The sequence below is a fragment of the Gekko japonicus genome, unplaced genomic scaffold, assembly GCF_001447785.1.
Source record: "Gekko japonicus isolate JY-2015 unplaced genomic scaffold, Gekko_japonicus_V1.1 scaffold385, whole genome shotgun sequence".
Taxonomy (NCBI): domain Eukaryota; kingdom Metazoa; phylum Chordata; class Lepidosauria; order Squamata; family Gekkonidae; genus Gekko; species Gekko japonicus.
This window is the reverse complement of record NW_015162489.1, coordinates 864887-885665: the sequence shown is the minus strand read 5'-3', so window position 1 is coordinate 885665 and position 20779 is coordinate 864887. Positions and strand designations below refer to the sequence as shown.

General features: G+C 46.4%; 2 protein-coding genes across 2 annotated transcripts in view; both read right to left on the bottom strand.

Annotated features, from left to right (window-relative positions):
- Positions 1–608: 608 nt before the first annotated feature.
- On the bottom strand, positions 609–7615 carry PDXP (pyridoxal phosphatase). Its single transcript, XM_015405985.1, has 2 exons — positions 7015–7615; positions 609–2432 (listed from the first exon to the last, which is right to left on the bottom strand). The coding sequence occupies exons 1-2, from the start codon at positions 7613–7615 to the stop codon at positions 2107–2109; spliced, it is 927 nt and encodes a 308-aa protein (XP_015261471.1). The 3' UTR covers positions 609–2106.
- Positions 7616–16102: 8487 nt separating this feature from the next.
- The window catches only part of SH3BP1 (SH3-domain binding protein 1), a 47047-nt gene continuing 42370 nt past the window's right edge, over positions 16103–20779 (bottom strand). The window contains exon 18 of the mRNA XM_015405979.1: positions 16103–18286. Coding sequence (XP_015261465.1) covers positions 17865–18286 — 422 coding nt within the window. The 3' untranslated portion in view covers positions 16103–17864. The remainder of the gene's footprint in view (positions 18287–20779) is intronic.

The following is a 20779-nucleotide window of genomic DNA, read 5'->3' as shown; positions in this document are numbered from 1 at the left end:
GTCATCAGTATGCCAACATCATCCAGTTCTATATTTCTTTGTCCAAAGCACCCTGCTACTGCTTTCACCAAAGCTGCAGAGTTCAACAGTCACCACACAAAAGATGAATGACAATGCAGAACTCACTCTCCTCTTCAAGTGCTGCATGTTCACACCCTCCTATCCCACTTCACAGCCTGGTTTAATGTTAGAGGAGCATTTGACTACTGCACTGGGAAGCACTGTATCCTGCCTTCAAAAAGTAAAGGCCTGCAAGCTGAGCAAACACATCACCCTTGAAAGGCCTTTACCACACAAAGGACAGCCATACCATTTACAATACTGCACTAACATTCCATATTAACCTTAATTCAGCTTCTCAGCTGTTAAATTGCTTAGGCCGTTGTATGCGTTTTTGAGACCAGAGACCCCCAGTGCTGCCCAGGACTAGGGTTGGGTAATGTGAGCCCATGTGCAAGTTCAGTACTGTCTACTTGGTAGTCTTGTTTTTACTACACACACCCCCTCCCCCCATTATTCAACAGGATCACTTTTGTTAGGATGATTGAACGATTTATTCATACATACGGTTGTATCTGATTTCAGGAAATGCACAGCAATTGGTTGAGTAGTCGAATGAGAAACCCAGTTCCATCTCACGCCTGTACTTTATTATATGCAGAATGACAGCAACTGTCAGAAAACCACAACAACAACAACGAGGTACAAGTAGTGAGTAGGCTCAGAGGCTACATTCACACCTTGGCACAATTGAGCAGCATAATTTATACAAACACTGTAATAAATACATTTTAAACAAAAAGACAAGCGGCAAGGACTGATTTCTGGAGGCTGTGGCACACTCACAGAACTGGAAATGCCAACACTATCCCACAAACCAAACACCCTGGAGTAGGATAGAGAGACAGTGGACCAAGTGGTTCATCCCTCACCATACACCAGGAACAGACAGGAGCTAAATGATTTTCTGAAGTGTTTTACTGGTCTACCCAGTCAAGGAAGGGGGGTAAAAACCTGGATGTATTTCTGCCTCTGTGTAGTCAGAGTGTTTGGAAACTATTGCTGGAAGATTACTGAGAAGTAGTGACAACCAGTTCAGAACATTATGGCACAAAAATAGTTCACTATTTCATTACAATAGCAGTCCTCTCCCAATATATCAAAATTAAACAGGAGTGATAAAAATTCTGTTACCTAAGAAACCTCTCAAGATGACATGACATTAAAACATTCATTCATATTTTATTCGCAGTTTAATGAATTGTACAGAACCCAAGTTCAGCAACCCTGGAGTTGCATCTGACTGAGCCAGCTGAGAATGCAAGCCTTGCAGGACCTTTCACAGCAATCCCTGTGGATGCATACAGAAACACTGTAATGTATGAATGTGTCCTATGTGCAGCTTGCTTAGAAATTATGCCATAGAGCAGACTCACTGAAACAGCTCGCCTCTACTTGCATCAATTTTAAGCAAACCATACAGATTTGATAAAAAGTGTCCCCCAAAGGAATTATCCCAAGATCCAATATTTTGGGATGCAATGTTACTTCTGACTTGGCTTTCTGATGGTCCCCCTTTAATGTTTCCAGAGTCCTGGAACAAGAAATTTTGACACTAGCATGTAATGGCAGCCGTGATTAAGTAAAAACAACACTGGTACAAATGTTGCCTCATTAAAGCTTCAGAACAACAAATACCACAAAAAGCACACTGTGGTGCTTCAAAATAATGCAGAGGACAACGGTAAAGGCCCCTAGTGGCTAAAGAACAACAAAAATAATTCAAATAAATAATGTAGCTCTACTACACCAAGAGAAGGGCAAAATGAATGAATGAATGAATAAATAAATAAATAAATAAATATTGGCTTTGTCCGGAAATATATTTTTTTTACATATGACCCCTTGTTCCCTTACTTCGTGTTAAAATGAAAATGGAACGACCTCCAAGAATAAAGGGGGAAGTAACCCTTCTCTATTCCTGCCCAACAAACACTGGAATGTGATAAACCCAAAATCAAGGAGGGAGGGAGAGAGAGAGACTTCAATAGGAAAGAGTGGCAATCTGGAAAGGGACTAGGACCCTCTGTCCACCCACATTCCCTCTTACTCATCCAGGCCTGGTATCAAGTCTGCAATACTGTCCACATAGTAATGAGGCACCAGGTCCTTTGCAGCAGGGCTGTCGCTGGCCATGTAAGCTTGTGCCTCCTCCAGGCGTGAAACACCTGTCAGGGTCAAGACCGTATCGAGGCCACAGTTCTTGCCGAACAGGATGTCTGTCTCCAGTCGGTCACCCACCATGAGCATGCGGGATGGATCCACACCAAAGCGCTCCACAATGCACTCAAACATGTAGGTGTTTGGCTTCCCAACTACCATCGCCTTGCGCCCAGATGCTGTTTCAACTGCGGCAGTGAGACTCCCAGTTCCTGAAAGAGAAGAGACAACACTTGCGAAGATCAGTCTTTTCACACTTAAACACAGCCAGCCACCTGAATTAGTCTGGTAAAAGTTGACAGCAGAAACTCTTGAAGGAGGAACAAAAAACCAAATAAACCACCACAGCAGAGTACGCTTAATTAGGCTTCGTTCTCATTGAGGTGATAAGCCTGTGCCTGGGCTGTACCACTTCAGATTACAGGTGGGGGTTCATGTCACTGAACACTCCTATATATGAAGATGTTTCCTCTACACAGAAAACTACATGGTCAAGAAGAACTAACCTTCTCCAGAAAATACCATTCATCTATGTGCAAAGATATGTGCAAACGTTCAGTCATGCAGCAACACACCACCTCAGTGCAGTCTGAAATGGAATAGTCATGACACAGATTTCTCACCTAGATGGAAACCAAGCACTAATCTGAGGATTAAAGCAGGAATCTGAAGCCAGCTCAGGGTCTGCTCATATTGGAAGTCAGAGAGACCCCACAGCTTTCATTCCACAAGCTGATACTCCAAAAAGTACTGCACCGCTAGACTAGAAACTTGCATTTTGTTTAATCTGTCATGCAATTTATTCCACTTTATTCCATATGATGCACACTTTCTTCTTTTATTGTCACTTGTACAAAGTGCTGTATGGTAAAGATGGACATGGAGATGAACCTGTAAACTTTGGAGCTTTCTTGAACTTAGAAGCAGAAACTTCTGAAAGGAGCCATGAAAAAACACATCAGTCCCAAGAATGTGGGACTTGAACTCTGGTAAAACAGCATAAAATCAGAGCATACACTAAAGAAATTGGTACTTCTTAAAAGATGAATCTTGCAGATGACAAAAGGGTTTCATGATCAGGGAGGCTTAGCCATACAAGATGACAAGCTTGTTAAACGCTCAAGAAGAAACTGCTTAGAGTTCCATGCAGAGAAGTATGTAAATGGATGCTCACTCATGTTGTCTAGATGACGTTTGTAATTATTCCATGTTTTGGGTGGCTGTGTCTTTAAATGTTGAGTTTGACTGCAGTAATGTAAGGAGAGGGATAGGGGGAGATGAGTGTGCTGTGATTGGCTGATGGCTGAGAGTGTGAGAGATGTTTTATGACAGAGTTCTGTGTGTGAAGTTTGAAGAGACAGCATGGTCTGTGTGACTATGGAATTTTGCTTCTATTCTGTGTGAATAAGGCAAACAGTTTAGCCTGAGTGACTATAAGAGCTGATTCTGTTCTGGGTGAATAAAACAAGGAGATTAGCCTGTTTGTCTATCTATATCTATAGATATGAGAAAGAAAAATTATACTGAGAGACTATGCCTGTCAGAGTGAAATCTGAGTGACTGTTTGTAACACCAAGTTTTGCCAGTTATATTTACAAGTTCTTTTTTCCCCAGTAACAGTTCAAAATAACCAGAAACATATTTTGTTCTTTATTAAATAAATCAATTTTATTTAAGCTTATCCCAGCAATCAGTACAGTTCTTCCTCAGGGCCACATAGTCCTTTGAAATGCCCAGACCCTAAGTCATTCTACTAGCAGAGAGAGAGATTTGGAATGTTTAATTCCTGGTGGCACCAGAAATCTACCAAGTTTAGGTACACAAAGCGTGTTTAAAGGTAAAACCATCTCCCCAATAAGCAAGGACGTCACACTGTTCAGAGAACTTAACACCAGAAGTAATCACAGTTTCTCTCACTTGGGAAATACATACACCACAACATACCAAACCACTAACATGATTCCCAGAGCAGATCTAATAAGTAAGTATTTTGGACTTCCTTATTAAGGAGTATCAGAAGCTGTAAATTGATAGAGTATGCCAAAGCCTGTGCAACCTTAACATGCTCCATAGTTTGGATACATCAATTAAAAAACCTAATGAGGTATTCCCAGGAAAGGGCTTTAACTTCAATCTTTCAGCACTGACAATGTAAACAAACATACCAGATATTTTTCCCCAGAAGATCAGTAAGTTAGAAAGCAAATGCCAGTACAAGGGCAGCATTCCTACACTAGGCATACAATGAAAAGAACACTTAAATAACTGGGGAACCCATGTTCATATGGGCTGGTTGTCCCAGATGTGGCTTCAAACTCTAGCTCAATTCACTGAGCTTATCTGAGTAAACTATCTGTGATGGACAGGGTAGGTTCCACTTCTCCCTAAGAGCAGCCAATGAGAACTGACGGAATGTTGGGAGAAAGCTGAAAAACAGGAATAATGTGGTTGGGGAACAGTGGCTGGGGTTGGCAGCTTAGAGCTGGGGGGGGGGAGGAAGGAAACTGTCTGCTGCTTAGAGCAGGCTGAAAACTGTCAACTTGTAACTAAAAGACCCCAACTGCAGGAATAGGACCTCAACTCAAAAGTTCAATGAAAGCAAAGCCTTACTTTCCTCAGTGTTATGCTCATACCATAAATAAAAGTTAACTTGTTTTAGTTAGCTCTACTGCATGTTAAAGGGAAAGCAACACCCACCCACAATTTAATATCTTGGTCTAAACATATACTATAGGATATAAATAAATGGTGGCAGCATGTGAATGGAAAAGTGTGTGAGGGCCTGTTCTTAAAGGGGGCTGGGCTACCCTGTCTGGGGATGTGTCTGGGAGTGAGAGAGAGGACCTGAGGTGTGAAATGGTCATGGCTCTCTGTATATTTTAAAAGAGACAAGAAGGGTGGCGAATGTGACATCCTGAACCTGAGACAGCAGCTGCTGAGGGTGGTAGGCACTCTGTGAGTGGGGAAAAAGTGTCACACCATCAGCTTTCAGATTCAATCTGCACATATGTAGCTGCCCTGAGCCTGCTTTGGTGGGGAGGCAGGGTATAAATCAAATAAAGAAATAAACAAAATGTCAGCACTGAGAGACTTCCCATGGCCCTGAAGCACAACTGCACTGGCTGCAATCCTATGTGCAAATGACCTGGGAGAACACAGGTAGGGTTTTGCTGCCTTCCCCAACAGTATAGCAAGGCCATTACTGTCTACTCTGACTAGCAGAGGCTCTCCAGGGTCTCAAGAAAGCATCTTGCACACCTGATTCTTTTAACTGGAAATGGCAACTGTGATGCACAGGAGTGTCTCTGGCCCCTGAAGGGAAAAACAGCCACTCAGCCTATGGGAAGGCTGCTCCAGTATCCAATCCCCTTTCGGGGATTGGGGGGGGGAGGAGAATGTTGGAAGGAAGTACAGCAGGAAGAGTTCAAATCTGCCTCTTGGGGAGTGCAGTGACAATTTAAGGTCTGCCTCAGCAAAAGAGCAGGCTGTTTAAGGGTAGGACTGCCTGGCAGCATGACGAAGTGGTTTAATTCTACCTCTGGCAGAGAACAGAATACCTGGTTCTTAGGTCTATCTCCGATGACGAAAAGACCTTGTCTGACCCTTGGGAAGGGCAGGCTGGTATGGGTTGAATCCTATGTGTGTGAAAGGACCCGCCTACTGGCTAGTCAGTAAAAGCCTGTCTGCACCTGAAAGCAATAAAGCAAGTTCAAATCACACTCTGAAGCCATAACTAGATTAAAATTATGCGCCTCAGGTGGGTTTCTCCTTTCACTACCTGGTGACTTGTGCTTCTCATCTGTTCTTTGAAACCAGTCTGTAATATACAACTCCTGCCTCAGTGATCTCCATGTTCTACTTGCTCATCACAAAACTTACCTCATGGCAGCAAGTCCAAAGCTTTGACACTGGCTACCACAGGAACATCTGATAACTGAAGGGAAGGTTTACAGTTTAAACAAACCTGGTTCCCCAAAATCACTGGAGGTTCTGTGATCCCTTTAGTTGCTAGAAAAGGCCTGTCACAGAATGAAGGTGAACTGCTGAACTTTCAGACATTACTGAGATTACCAGCAAAAAATAAGGACAGAAGAAGAGCCTTACTGGACCAGACCAGTGGTCCATCTAATCCAGCATCCTGTCCTATAGAGTAATTTTTCTTGAATAAAATGAAGACATTTAAATTCCATAAATACGGCAAGCAGTACAACTTTATACGCTGAATTATAAATTATACATGTTACATTGTTAATTCTGTGTCCACTCACTCCCCAAAAAAACAGAAAAATAACTCCATCCCCATTACATTGTTAATTTTCTGTGTCCCCCCCCCCCCCAAAAAAAAATACCTTCACCCCCGTGGCTTCAAGATTTCTGGCAATTTTACATCTCTGCCACTGAGCCACAGCTCCTCCCTTTCAGAGGAGACATTCATTGATTGGGAGAAGCCTAAATCCATATAAGAGAGAGAGAGGGAGAGAGAGAGGGAGAGGGAGAGGGAGAGGGGGAGAGGGAGAGATGCTCAACAACCCAATCCTAAACCCAGTCGCCCAGATTTCTTGGATAGCTGCTTCCAGTAAGGAGGGCTTAGGACACTCAAGCCACAGACCATCTGCCTGCCCAAAACCACGGCTCTCCCTCTCCTACTTAACACCCAGAAGTGACGCCTGTAGGCCTGAAAGCTTCGTTTCCAAAACCAAGCAGTTGGGGCAGGCTACAGTGAGGAAAAGGCCGTCTACATATGCTCAGAAGCACTCTCGTCGGCCTCCAGGCTTCTGCCAGCTGCTCACTCACCGGGAGTGCGCTGCCCATCGCTCAGCGGGTGCCAGGGGTCCGGGTCGGTGGCCACGAGCAGGCACTGCGGGTCGCGCAGGTAGGCGCAGGCCTCGGAGAGCTTGGCGAAGGTGAACTGGTCGTCGTAGCCGACGACGACAGCGCACACCGGGGCCTGCTCCTGCGGCTCCTCTTCCTCCCCGACCAGGCGCAGCCCCGCATCGCGCAGCTCCCCGCGGAGCCCTTCGCCGCCCAGCACGAAGACGGGGCCGGGGGCCGAGGCGGAGGGGTCCCCGGCGGCACCGGCTTCGCCCCCGAGGAGGAGACGCTGTCGCAGGAAGAGCGCGGAGCAGAGCGCGGAGCTGAAGACCTGCTCGCTTCGGACCCCGCGGAAGCCCAGGCGGGAGAAGCGGCGCTCCAGCTCGGCCACCGAGCGGCGGCTGTTGTTGGAGACGAAGAGGGTGGCCTTCCCGTGGCGGCTCAGGCGCTCCAGCAGCTCCGCCGCGCCGGGCACCGCGCGCTCTCCGGTCCACAGGACCCCGTCGCAGTCGAAGAGCACCCCCTCCGCCTCCCCCAGCACCTCGCGCAGGCTCGAGCCGCTCAGCCGCCTGCAGCCCGCCATGCTGGGACCGCAACCGCCGTCGCCACCCCCTCCCCCAGCGAAAACAACGCAGCCAATCACAGCCCCGCCACCCCCGTGACGGACAGAAGAAAAGCGCAAGAGGCAGGGCAGCCGGGGACCAATCGAAGTGCGCGGCGGCCGAACGTGCCCACGCGTCTGGGCCGAAAAGGGAGGGTCCAAGCCGGAGCGTCTAGATAGGCTCCGGGAATTGTTATGATTGGTGGGTGTGAAGGAGGAGACATTTCTTACTGGCCCATGAGGATCCAAGGCAGGATTGGGTTGCCATGACGACCCGTTACCGTAGCGAAGGGGAAAGGACTGCGTCCCTCTTACGGCCTATTGTAACACGCCCATTGGACTTTCTGGGGCGGTGGCCGGGCGGGAGGGAAGTATGCCGGAACTAAAAACATGGTCCCCTTTATTGTATTAGCTGATGTTACAGGAAGAAACAAACATCGCAGCTGGCCTAAGCAAACCGTCTTAAACGTATCCAATAGAAAAATTAAAGAGTGATGGTGAAAGTAGCCTATGACATACGTCGAACGGGAATCACAACTATGCAGATTGGCTAACGCGACAAGGACATCTACGTATAGGGAAGAAAAATAGAGGCGGGTCTAAAATGGCAAATGCATTTTTTAAAAAAGAGGTAAACAAACAATCGAACCTGGGCGGGGGGAAGATTGAGTGATTAATTTTGCGGCCTATACTGGTTCCAGGATGAGAAAAGTGGCGTGGCTTAGCCAATGGGTGCATGGTTCTCTCAGAGGCTGGTAGAATAGAACACATGCAAACACCACAGCGTGTTGGATATTGCTTTGGCGCTTCTCTGCCCACAGCTTGTATCTGAAGGCAGCTCATGGTGGTCTCCTTCAGTGGGGCTTAACAGGACTGGGCCCATAAGAGACCAAGCTGGAACAGTTGAAGTATGACAAAATAATGTCGTGGCCTGTAGCCTTCCCACTCCTGATTAGGAACTGGCCGTATGTCTCCAAACTCATTTGTCATATCCATAAGTGCCAGCTGAATCCCTCCAGCCATTCTTCTGCTCTCAGTGCACATGGGAAAGGCAGCAAGGCAGTTCTGAGAACACTTATGAGTCCAGCGGTGGCCACTCAGCTGAACCAAAGCCATATGTGCAGTGTAAAGCTCAGGAAGTTAGTCCTTGTGGGGGAAAGGTAAAAGTCGGATGTACATGGATCCTCATGAATTCATATGATTTTTACATTGAAATGAAATAAGACCACCATCATATTTTAGGCCATGTGTTAGACTAAAGGAAGCACTACAAAAATCATGCCCCTACGAATTCGTGGTAGCACAAAACTGCAAAAACATGGTTCCAAAGCATGGATCCTCAGGGTTTTTCAGTTGGGTTGCCCCAGAAACACCATCATATAACACGACCACAGCTTGCACCACAAAGATAACGAATCCACAGCTTCGTGGTGACACCATTCTGCAAAAACATGATCCTGAAGCATGGATCCTTATGGATGCTTGGGTGTTTTTTGTACTGGGAAACCCCAAACATACCATTAAATAATATGTCCATGGCCACAGCCTACACTACAAATACCACGGTGCCACGACTCTGTGGCAACACCATGCTGCAAAAACATGGTTCCGAGGCACGGATCCTCACAGATCCTTATGATTTTTGCATTGCGTCACCCCAACGTCACCATCAAATTACATACCTTGTCCATGGCCACAGAATTCACCACAGAAATCACATCTCTATGGCTTTGTGGCGATACCATGCTGCTGAAACATGGTTCCAAAGCACGGATCCTCATGGATCCTCAAGGTTTTTGCGTTGGGTCACCATGAACTCACCATCAAATCACATATCATGTCCATAGGCACAGTTGCACCACAAATGTCATGAATCCACAGCTTCGTGGCAACACCATGCAGCAAAAAATGATTCTGAAGCACGGATCCTCATGGATCCTCGGGGTTTTTGCATTGGGTCATCCCAAACACAACATCAAATCACATAACATTTCCATGGAAACAGCTCGTACCACAAAAATCATGGATCCACAGCTTCATGGCAACCCCATTCTGCAAAAAGACGGTTCTAGAACACGGACCCTAATGGATCCTCAGGGTTTCAGTCACCATGAACACACCGTCAAATCAATATCATGTCCATGGTAACAGCTTGCACCAAAAAAGTCATGGATTCACGGCTTCGTGGCAAGACCATGAAGCCACAACATGGTTCTGAAGCGCAAATCCTCATGGATCCTCGGCTTTTTTCCAATGGGTCACCCCAAACACAACATCAAATCACATAACATTTCCATGGAAACAGCTCGTACCACAAAAATCATGGATCCACAGCTTCATGGCAACCCCATTCTGCAAAAAGACGGTTCTAGAACACGGACCCTAATGGATCCTCAGGGTTTCAGTCACCATGAACACACCATCAGATCACATATCATCAGCTAGAACCACAAAAATCATGGATCCACAGCTTCATGGCAACCCCATTCTGCAAAAAGACGGTTCTAGAACACGGACCCTAATGGATCCTCAGGGTTTCAGTCACCATGAACACACCATCAGATCACATATCATCAGCTAGAACCACAAAAATCATGTATCCATAGAGTCGTGGCAAATCCATGCAGCCCAAACCTTGGTTCTGAAGCACGGCTCCTCATGATGGCTGGGGGGTTTCTGTTGGGATAACCCAAACTTACCATTAAATCATATAATATGTCCATGGCAACAGCTTGACCCACAAAAGTCATGGATCCACAGCCTCGTGGCCACACCGTGAAGCCACTACATGACTCTGAAGCACGGATCCTCATGGATCCTCAGGGTGTTTGTAAAGGGTCAGCCCAAAAACACCATGAAATCACATAGCTTGTCCATGGCCACAGCTTGTACCACAGAAATCACGGATCCATGGTTTCGTGGCAATACCATGCTGCAAAAACATGGTTCTGAAGCATGTATCCTCATGGATCCTTCAGGGTTTTGTGTTGGGACACCCCAAACCTACCATTAAATCACATATCATGACCATGGCCACTACTTGCACCACCAAAGTCATGGATCCACAACTCCGTAGCAACACCATGAAGCCAAAACATGGTTCTGAAGCACGGATCCTAATGGATCCTCGGGATTTTTGCAATGGATCACCCCAAACACACCATCAAATCAAATAACATGTCCATGACAACAACTTGCACCACAAGAATTATGGATCCACAGCATCATGGCAACACCATGCTGCAAAAAAAGAGTTCTGAACTAAAGACCCTCATGGATCCTCAAGGTTTTTGCGTTGGCTCACCATGAACTCACCATCAAATGACATATCATGTCCATGGGCACAGATTGCGCCACAAAGGTCATGGATCCAAAGCTTCGGGGCAACACCATGAAGCTACAACGTGGTTCTGAAGCACGGATCCTGATGGATCCTCAGGATTTTTGTATTGGATCACCGCAAACACACCATCAAATCACATATCATGTCCATGGGCACATTTTGCACCACAAAAGTCATGGGTCCAGGGCTTCGTGACAATATCATAAAGCCACAACATGGTTCTGAAGCATGGATCCTCATGGATCCTTGGGCTTTTTGTAATGTGTCACCCCAAGCACACCTTCAAATCACATAACATGTCCATGGCAACAGCTTGCACCACAAAAATCACGGATCCACAGCTTCATGGTGACACCATTCTGCAAAAACATGGTTCTGGAGGATGGATCCTTATGGATACCTGGGCTTTTTGTGATGGGATACCCCATAGTTAACATTAAATCCCATATCATGTCGATGGCCACAGCTTCCACCACAGATTTCATGGATCTGTGGCTTCGTGGCAACATCCTTGCTGCAAGAACACAGTTCTGAAGCACAGATCCTCATGGATCCCCAGTGTTCTCGTATTGGGTCATCATGAATTCACCATCAAATCACACATCATGTCCATGGGCGCAGTTTGAATCACAGAAATCACAGATCCACAGCTTCTTGGCAACACCATGCAGCAAAAACATGGTTCCAAAGCACGGATCCTCATGGAGGTTTGGGCGTTTTGCATTGGGTCACTTCAAACACACCATCTAATCATACATCATGACCATGACAACAGATTTTGCCACGAAGATCATGGATCCACAGCTCCATGGCAACACCATTCTGCAAAAACAAGGTTCAGGAGCACGGATCCTCATGGATGCTTGGGGGTTTTGTGCTGGGACACCCCAAATGTACCATTAAATTCCATATCGTGGCCATGGCCATAGATTGCACCAAAGAACTCACGGATCCACAGCTTCATGGCAACACCATGTTCCAAAAAAACAGTTCCGAAGTACGGATCTGCATGAATTCTCAGGGTTTTTGCTTTGGTCCCCCCAAACTCACCATCAAATCACATATCATGTTCATGGCCACAGCTTGAACCATAAATATCACTGATCCACAACTTCGTGGTTACATCATGCTTCAAAAACACAGTTCCGAAGCATGGATCCTCGTGGATTCTCAGGGTTTTTGCGTTGGTCAACCCAAACTCACCATCAAATCACATATCATGTCAATGGCCACAGCTTGCACCACAAAATTCATGGATCCACGGCTTTGTGGCATAACATCTGTGGTGCAAACTGTGGCCACTAATGTGATGACTTAGTAGATAATGAGTTTGGTGTGCCCCACATTAAATCTTGTAAAACCGTGCTTTGGGACAACATACTGAGGATCCATGAGGATCTGTGCTTCTGAACCATGTTTTTGCTTCATGGTATTACCATGAAGCTGTGGGTGTATAATTTCTGCGGTGCTGGCTCTGCCCATGGACATGATATGTTCTTTGATGCTGATGTTGGAATGACCCAAAGCAAAAACCCTGAGGATCCATGAGGTTTGATGGTTCTGAACCATGTTTTTACTCCATGGTGTCTCCACAAAGCTGTGTATCTTTGTGATTTCTGTGTTGAAACCTCTTCTTGTAGCCTTGATATATGGTTTGCTGGCAGGGGTCATTTCCTGCAGGAGCGCACAGGAGCAGAGCTTCGGTAGTAAAAAGCCCAGGGGGTGGGCACATGCAACAAGCCCCACCCCCTGCTCCCAGCAGCCCCCAGTCAGAGCAAGAAGCAGCCAGGTAAGTTGCAGAGCTCCCCCCACACACTTTTAAGACCAAGGTTTATTCAGGTACAAGATCTCCCTCCTCTGCAAGGACAGATCTGCACATTCCCCCCCCCCCAATTGCTAGCAATCCAAAACGGTCCAGTGGAGCCTTCTGACACACTTCCGGTGATGTCAGGGTGTGTGGCATATGCAAATAAGTTATGCTAATGAGCTCCTGCACCTCTTTTTCTATGTAATGACCCGTTTGCTGGTGAACCTAGGGTGATGAAAAGCAAATATCATGAGGATCCATGCTTCAGAAACAAGTTTTTTCTGCACAGTGCTGCCGCGAAGACATGGATTCGTGATTTTTTGGTGCAATGTGTAAACAAGGACATGATATGGGATTTGATGTTGAGTTGGGGGTGACCCAACACAAAACCCCAAGGATCCATGAAGATCCGTGTTTCAGAACCATGTTTTTGAAGCATTGTGTCACCATGAAGCTGAGGATCTGTGAGTTTTGTGGTGCAAGCTGTGGCTATGGACATGATATGGGATTTGATGGTGATGATGGGGTGACCTAAAGCAAGGATCTATGAGGATCCGTGCTTCGGAATCATGTTTTTGCAGCATGGTGTCTCCACAAAGCCATGGATCCATGATTTTTGTGGTGCAAGCTCTGCCCATGGACATGATATGTGATTTGATTGTGATGCTGGGGTGACCCAAAAGGATGATTCAGAGGATCCATGAGGATCTGTGGTTCAGAACCAAGGGTTTCCTCTATGTTATTGCCACAAAGAAGTGGATCTCTGATTTCTATAGTGTCACTTGTGCTGATGGACATGATATGTGATTTGATGGTGAGTTCATGGTGACCAAACACAAAAACATTGAGGATCTATGAGGATCTGTGCTTCAGAACGATGTTTTTGCCGCATGGTGTCACCATGAATCCAAGATTTCTGGGGTGCAAGCTTTGCATGTGGACATATGTAATTTCATGGTGAGCTTGGGGTGATTGAAAGAAAAATTCCAGAGGATACATGCTTCAGAAACAAGTTTTTGCTGTGTGGTGTTGCCACAAAGCCACAAAGCCTTAGACCTGAAATTTCTATGGATCCATGAATTCTGTGGTTCAAGCTGTGCCCGTGGACATGATAAGTGATTTGATGATGATGTTGGGTTACCCAACTGAAAAACCCTGAGGATCCATGAGGATCTGTGCTCCAGAACCACGTTTTTGCAGAATGGTGATTTTATGGTAGGTTTGGGGTGTCCCAACACAAAAACCCCAAGCATCCATGAGGATCCGTGCTCTAGAACCATGTTTTTGCAGAATGGTGTTGCCACAAAGCTGTGGATCCATGATTTTTGTGGTGCAAGCTGTTGACATGGATATGTTATGTGATTCAATGTTGTGTTTGGAGTGTCCCATTGCAAAAACACTGTGGATCCATGAGGATCCGTACTTCAGAAACATGTTTTGGCATCATGGTGTTGCCACGAAGCTGTGGATCAGGCCTGTAGCTACAGTGGGGCATTTCGGGGCCTGCCCCCCGACTTCCTGCCGAGGTCCCCCGACTTCCATCCCCCATCCCTCTGAGGTCTCTGGGCCACCCAGAGGTCTACCAACTCTCTGGGCTACCCAGAGGACTCCCCACTGCCTCCCCTTCCCCAAGCACAGCTTACCTCTCTGCATAGGCAGGCAGAGTGCGAACACTGCAAAAGTGAGCTTTAAATTTATTTTATTTTATTTATGACATCAGTGCACCCTGACTTATTTAAAGGCCCCCCGAATTACAAAATCTTGGCTACGGGCCTGCTGTGGATCCATGACTTTTGTAGTGTAAGCTGTGCCCATGGGCGTGATATGTGATTTGATGGTGATGTTGGGTTACCCAACTGAAAAATCCATGAGGATCCATGCTCAAGAACCATGTTTGGGCAGAATGGTGTTTCCACAAAGCTGTGGATCCATGATTTGTGTGGTTCATGCTGCTGCCATGGACATGTTATGTGATTAGATGGTGTGTTTGGAGTGACACAATGCAAAAATCATAAGGATCCATAAGGATCCGTGCTTCAGAATCATGTTTTTGTAGTATGGTGTTTCCACGAAGCCGTGGATCTATTAATTCTGTGGTGCAAGTAGTGGCCATGGACATGATATGGGATTTTATGGTAGGTTTGGGGTGTCCCAACACAAAAAACCCAAACATGTATGAGGATCCGTGCTCTAGAACCATGTTTTTGCATCATGGTGTTTCCACGAAGCCGTGGATCCATGAATTCTTTGGTGCAAGTAGTGGCCATGGACATGATATGGGATTTTATGGTAGGTTTGGGGTGTCCCAACACAAAAAAACCCAAGCATCCATGAGGATCCGTGCTCTAGAACCATGTTTTTGCATCATGGTGTTTCCACGAAGCCGTGGATCCATGAATTCTTTGGTGCAAGTAGTGGCCATGGACATGATATGGGATTTAATAATATGTTTGGGGTATCCCAAAACAAAAACCACAAGTATCCATGAGGATGCATGCTCCAGAAGCATGTTTTTGCAGCATGGTGTCTCCATGAAGTCATGGACACATGATTTCTGTGGTGCATTCTGTGGCCATGGACAAGATATGTGATTTGATGGTGATGTTGGGGAGACCTAATACAAAATTCATTAGGCTCCATGAGGATCTGTGCTTCGGAATCATGTTTTTGGAGCATGATGTTGCCACAAAACCATGGATCTGTGATTTTTGTGGTGATTACTGTGGCCATGGACATCATATATGATTCCATGGTGAGTCTGGGGTGACCCAGCACAAAATCCCTGAGGATCCATAAGTGACCATGGTTCAGAACCCTTTTTTTTGCAGCATGAAGTTGCCACCAAGCCGTGGACTCATGATTTCTGTGGTGCAAGCTGTGGACATGGACATGATATGTGATTTGATGGTGATGCTGGAGTGACCCAATTGAAAAACGCTGAGTATCGATGAGGATCTGTGCTTTGGAACTATGTTTTTTCACTTTTGTGGTGCCACGAATTCGTGGAAGCATGATTTTTGTAGTGCTGCCTATAGTCTAAGACGTGGTCTTCAGAATGCTGGTGGTTTTATTTTGTTTCAGCATAAAAATCATATGAATTCATGAGGATTCGTGCTTTGGAATCATGTTTTTGCGCTTTTGTGGTGCCATGAATCTGTGGATGTGTGGTTTTTGTGGTGCCCCCTATAAAGTAACACATGGCCTACAGTATGATGGTGGTTTTATTTCCTTTCAATTTAAAAATCATATGAATTCATGAGCATCCGTGTAGATCCGACTTTTACCCAGACCCGTCTTTGTGCTTGGCCCTTGATTCAGAAACCTGATATTGTACTAAAAGAGAAAGATTTTTCCAAATCATGAAGCTAAAAAACAGCATCTAATAAACTGCATTTAATGAAATAGGCTCTAGTTCATGAAAGGTTATGCCACAATGTATTTGTCACAAGGCTCTATCTTTTTACACAGTTCTCTCAAGAACAATCCAAGAGCTAAATTTATCCTTGCTACAAGCAAAAGAGAGACATTCTTTAAAAATGAAGAAACCTCCTCACATTAGTCATAAATATGACCCCACTTTTAAAAAATAATTTATCAATTACGTATAAAAATAAGTCATTTCCACCCTCTGCCAAAGCCTAAGGAAACTAATGTAAAGAGATTCTTAAGGCATCTGCATTGCAAATATAAGTAGTTAATTGCCATGCATATTCCCTTCCCCCAAATCCTAGGATGCATATTCCTTTGAATGGGCCAGGCATTTTTCACAAAGTATTCTCAGCATTTACAAAACTATAACCAAGTTTTTCTTGGAGAAGTAATGATAGCTTAATATTTTGAAACTTGTCAGGCACATGTGCCTGTAGTAGAAGTGATCCATAACATAAGGATTATAGTTTTGCATTCAGAGGAAAGACCCACTATCCATCTTCCATCTAACATGGAGCCGGTTTACGTGTACATCCTAACTTGCATGTGTGACTGTAGTGTCTGTGAGGTCCAAATCATCCCACAAACAAGCTGCTCAGTTCACACATTCAACTGCCAGTAATCACCTGTAAAGAAATTAAGTGAGGTACAAGCCCCATGTCTGTGTTCTGCATACAAAAAAATCCGTACACTGTATTTAAGGTTGCCAGGTACAGATCTCTAGAGGACTCCTGTGCCTTTCAGAGTTGATAAGAGGGAAAATACTACTAAGGGCAGTGTCTGCTGTCACTGCAGGATTTATAATAGAGAAGGTCACAAATGGCAGAATTTTCTGTGCAACTGTTTGCAAGGTCTGCATCCAGCAGTCCTGCTGGACAACACCTTAATTTTTACTAGACTCCTCCTTGAAAGATTTGCCACAATCTGGATTTGCAGAGCTGCTTGGCAAAGGGAGTGCTGGTCTCTTAACAGTTTTGTAATGCCTTATCCTTTAAAACCCAAAATAATCCCTGAGATCATTTGAATTAATATATCGTTATGGATAACTAGAAAGAGAATAGGTAGATGCTCATCCACACATTATGCAGAATGAGGCGATAGACTGAAGCAATATAATTCTGGCCTGGGCTGCAGGCTGCCAGTGGGAGAGGAGTGGGTAGTTTTCTACATGCAGGGAACATTCAATAATACCACATCAGAAGCATGGCTACTCTAAACCTGTGCTGGTTTACTAGATGCAGGGAATTTTTAATGCAGGTTGGTGGGCATTCAAAAAAGGAATTTCAGAATTCTACCATCTCATTCTATGGAATGTATACAATTGGCTTTGTAGCTTGGGGAGGGGGAGAGCAGGGAAAGAAGGATCGATATGGGGAGAAGGATGGAATTTTGAAAAAGAGAAGGCATAGGGATAGGAAAGCAGGAAAAAAGGATGAGAAAGGGAGGCACATGGAAGAGAAGACTGCTTTTGAGGCTGCAGGCATGAGCAGTGGCTTCCAATGCAGTACAGTGAGAGGAGTTAATATGGCACATGTGTTTCCCACCAGGAACTGCTAGCTTTGTTTGATGTACATTGTTGCCTCAAATGCTACTCTTTCTCCTTCCTTAGAAACTGGCTGGCAGAAATGATGCCGTGTAGCTGCTTCTCTGCCTCAGTCATTCTCCAGTGCCTGGACCTTCTGATCAGATGCTGATGGAGAGCCATTTTCTCCCACAGATGTTGGCTCATCATGTCCTGTTGCCAGAGGCGTGGAACCTTCAGATGTTTCTGCACTGCAGTCATCAGCTGGAGGTTCTTCAGCTGCTGTTGCTGCCGCCTCATTGCTCACAGGTTCCGAAGGAGTCTTTGGGGATGGTGAAGCATTGCGACTCAGACGCCTGGACGGCTGTGGCGGAAGGGGTGGTGGTATGGATGGAGCGCGCGCTAAGCCTCCGGCTGTTTTTCGAGGGAGGGCTTTAGGGATGGGAGGAGGCTCTGAGGCAGGAGGTTGGCTCTGACGCTGCACAGGAGGTGGAGTTCGAGGCTGGGCTAAGGGTGGAGGCACCGTGGGTCGCGGTGGGGCAACTCGCTTTGCTGTAAATGAAACAAAATTCAGGTTTTGAAAAAAAATCCCTTTGTGGATACTGCTTATTATCCACCTGATCTCTACACAGCAGCCCGGTTCCGTACCACTTTCTTCCTCTCCCAGCCTTTATTTCTAAGGTCAGCTTCATGCCACTTAAAAACAATTTGCAAGGTAGTTCTACAGGTACTTGTACCATGATTGATGGCTGTGCAGGAAGGTTGATTTACAAGCACATCTCAACCTTCCTGAGCTTTACAATGCCCAAGTGATTTCAGGGCCAATTCACACATTACAAAATTTTCATGTCCCCCATGCACGGCTTTTTTTTTGGGGGGGGAGGAATGTGCCGGAACAGAGTTACGGAAACTCTTTGACAGAATTCTTTTAAAAATGTTTAAAAGTTCATGAGTTTTCAGTATACAGATTGAAAATGTCATTTCCTTCTTGAGAGTTCTTGCACCACCTTTTTTTAAAAAAAGCCCTGCCCCCATGTGTCCACTCAAGTTCTATTGCTCAAACATACTCTGGGAGTTCCATACCCAGAAAATTCCCAGGGGTGCAACGGGCCCAATTTCAACTGGGAAAATTGCATGTGGCAAAAGGAGACTTAATGCTTCCCCCTTGCCCTGTATTCATGACCTGAAATGGCCCAGAGGAGCCACTATCTACCCTGTTGATCGCTGCACATGAGATTTGGTAACAGGACAAATAGCAGCTCTCCAGGCTAATTTCAGGCTGGGGAAATGGTGTGCACTGTGTGTGTGTGTGGGTCTCTACTGTGTGTGTGTGGGGTCACTGTGGTGTGCACTGTGTGTGTGTGGGGTCTCTACTGTGTGTGTGGGGTCACTTCTGTCCTTCCGCACACTCAGCCCTGATTGAAATCAGGCCCATACGTGCCTGGGAATTTGAGCATGGAATTCCCAGAGTATGTATGAGTGACAGGACCCCGGTGGACTTTGCAATGTGTGAATTTTCTCTTTAAGTTCATGTTTACAGATGATGTGAAGAATTCCTCTTAGTTTGGAATTTTATGCCACTTCTGAGCAGGGCTGGCTTACCCGCTAGGCAAACTAGACTTTCGCCCAGGTTGGGCCCCTGGAGGAGGGCACTGAACTGCCCTGCCACCCTCCCCCCACCAAAAGCCCTGCTCTCAAGTCACGGCCGCGTCGCACCCTTGCTGCCCCGTGCCAGTGCCATGCGTGCCCATCGTTAACTCCACACAACATTTGTCACCAAAGGACTGGGGGGGGGAGAGGGGCCAGCATTTAAACACATACACGTCAAAAGTCCTGCTCTCAAGTTGACTGCATCGCATGATGTCCTGCCCCATCAGGCACTTCATTCCCTGGCTCCCCCCTCCCTGGCTCGCGAGTGCGCAGCTGGGCCCGCCTGCCTGCCGGAAGAGGACTCAGATGTGCTCGCAAGCCCAGGCAATCTGCCCCAGAGCTTGCAAGACGGTAAAGGGTCTCCCTCCTCTCGCCTCCCTCTCGCTCTTCGCTCCCAGACTGAGGGAAGGAGGCAGTGGCAGCAGCCGGCGGCAGGGGGGAAGTTCCTCCTCGAGGGACTCTTCTGCCTCCCCCTCTTTTCCTCTCCTCCTCCTCGTCCTCGCCCCCCCCCCGTCTTTCCTGCACTTGTCCAGTCCCCCCCCCAAAGGAGCTGTCTCCTGATCCCCAGCCCAGTGACAGTGAGTGAGGGAGGAAGCAGTAAAAATATGATTAGGGCAGACCTTGGGTCCCCCTCCTGGGGCCCAGTGCCTGCCTCTTGGTGGTGTGTGTGTGTGAGAGAGAGAGAGAAACTCCGGACAACTCCTGAAAGGTTTTTTTTTTTTCTGTGCCCGCCTCTTTCACCTCCCACATCCAGTTTCAAGCAGCCGTGGTGGTTGGTTAGGTGCCTACATGGGGGGGAGAGCCGAAAATTTGGGATTAATATCACCCCTCCCCCTTAAAAATCAACTGGGCATCCTGGGCGCCCCTTCGGTTTTCAGGGAGGGAGAGAGCAGCCGCCCTCGCTGCCCAGCCCAGCCTGCACTGCGGGATGAGGCTCCCCCAGCATGCCACGAAGCAACTTCCTCTCCTTTCCTGCGTTGGATCCAGCCAGGTACCCTTTCTCTTATGCAAGGCTCCCTTCTGTGCACAAAAGGTTTCCGTTCAAAATAAGGACTCCTTCCCTCCCTGAGTGTCTGTGGATGGACCCCCTTTTTTGATGCTTTAACCCAGTGCCCTGGACAAGCTCACAAAAGCTTATACCCTGGGGGAAAGATACTCCTTTGTACTACTAGACTCTTCCATTTTTATCTTCACAGCAACCCTTAGAGGTGATAAAGGCTAAGAGAGAATGACTGGCCAGTTAGTTTGATGGTGAACGGGGGTTTGAATCACTATCTCCCCAGGCTCAGTTCCATGCTTTACCCCTATTGTGCACTGGAGTGTGAGTCCCAGTAAAGTCCCAGTAAAGAAATTACTATGAAAACCAGCTTCCTAAAATGCATTTATGTTTGAAAA

Coding starts and splice junctions, on each gene's coding strand:
- PDXP (XM_015405985.1), bottom strand. CDS start 7,615: ATGGCGGGCTGCAGGCGGCTGAGCGGCTCGAGCCTGCGCGAGGTGCTG. Junction 2,433..7,014: donor CGATGGGCAGCGCACTCCCG/GTGAGTGAGCAG, acceptor CTTCTCTTTCAG/GAACTGGGAGTCTCACTGCC.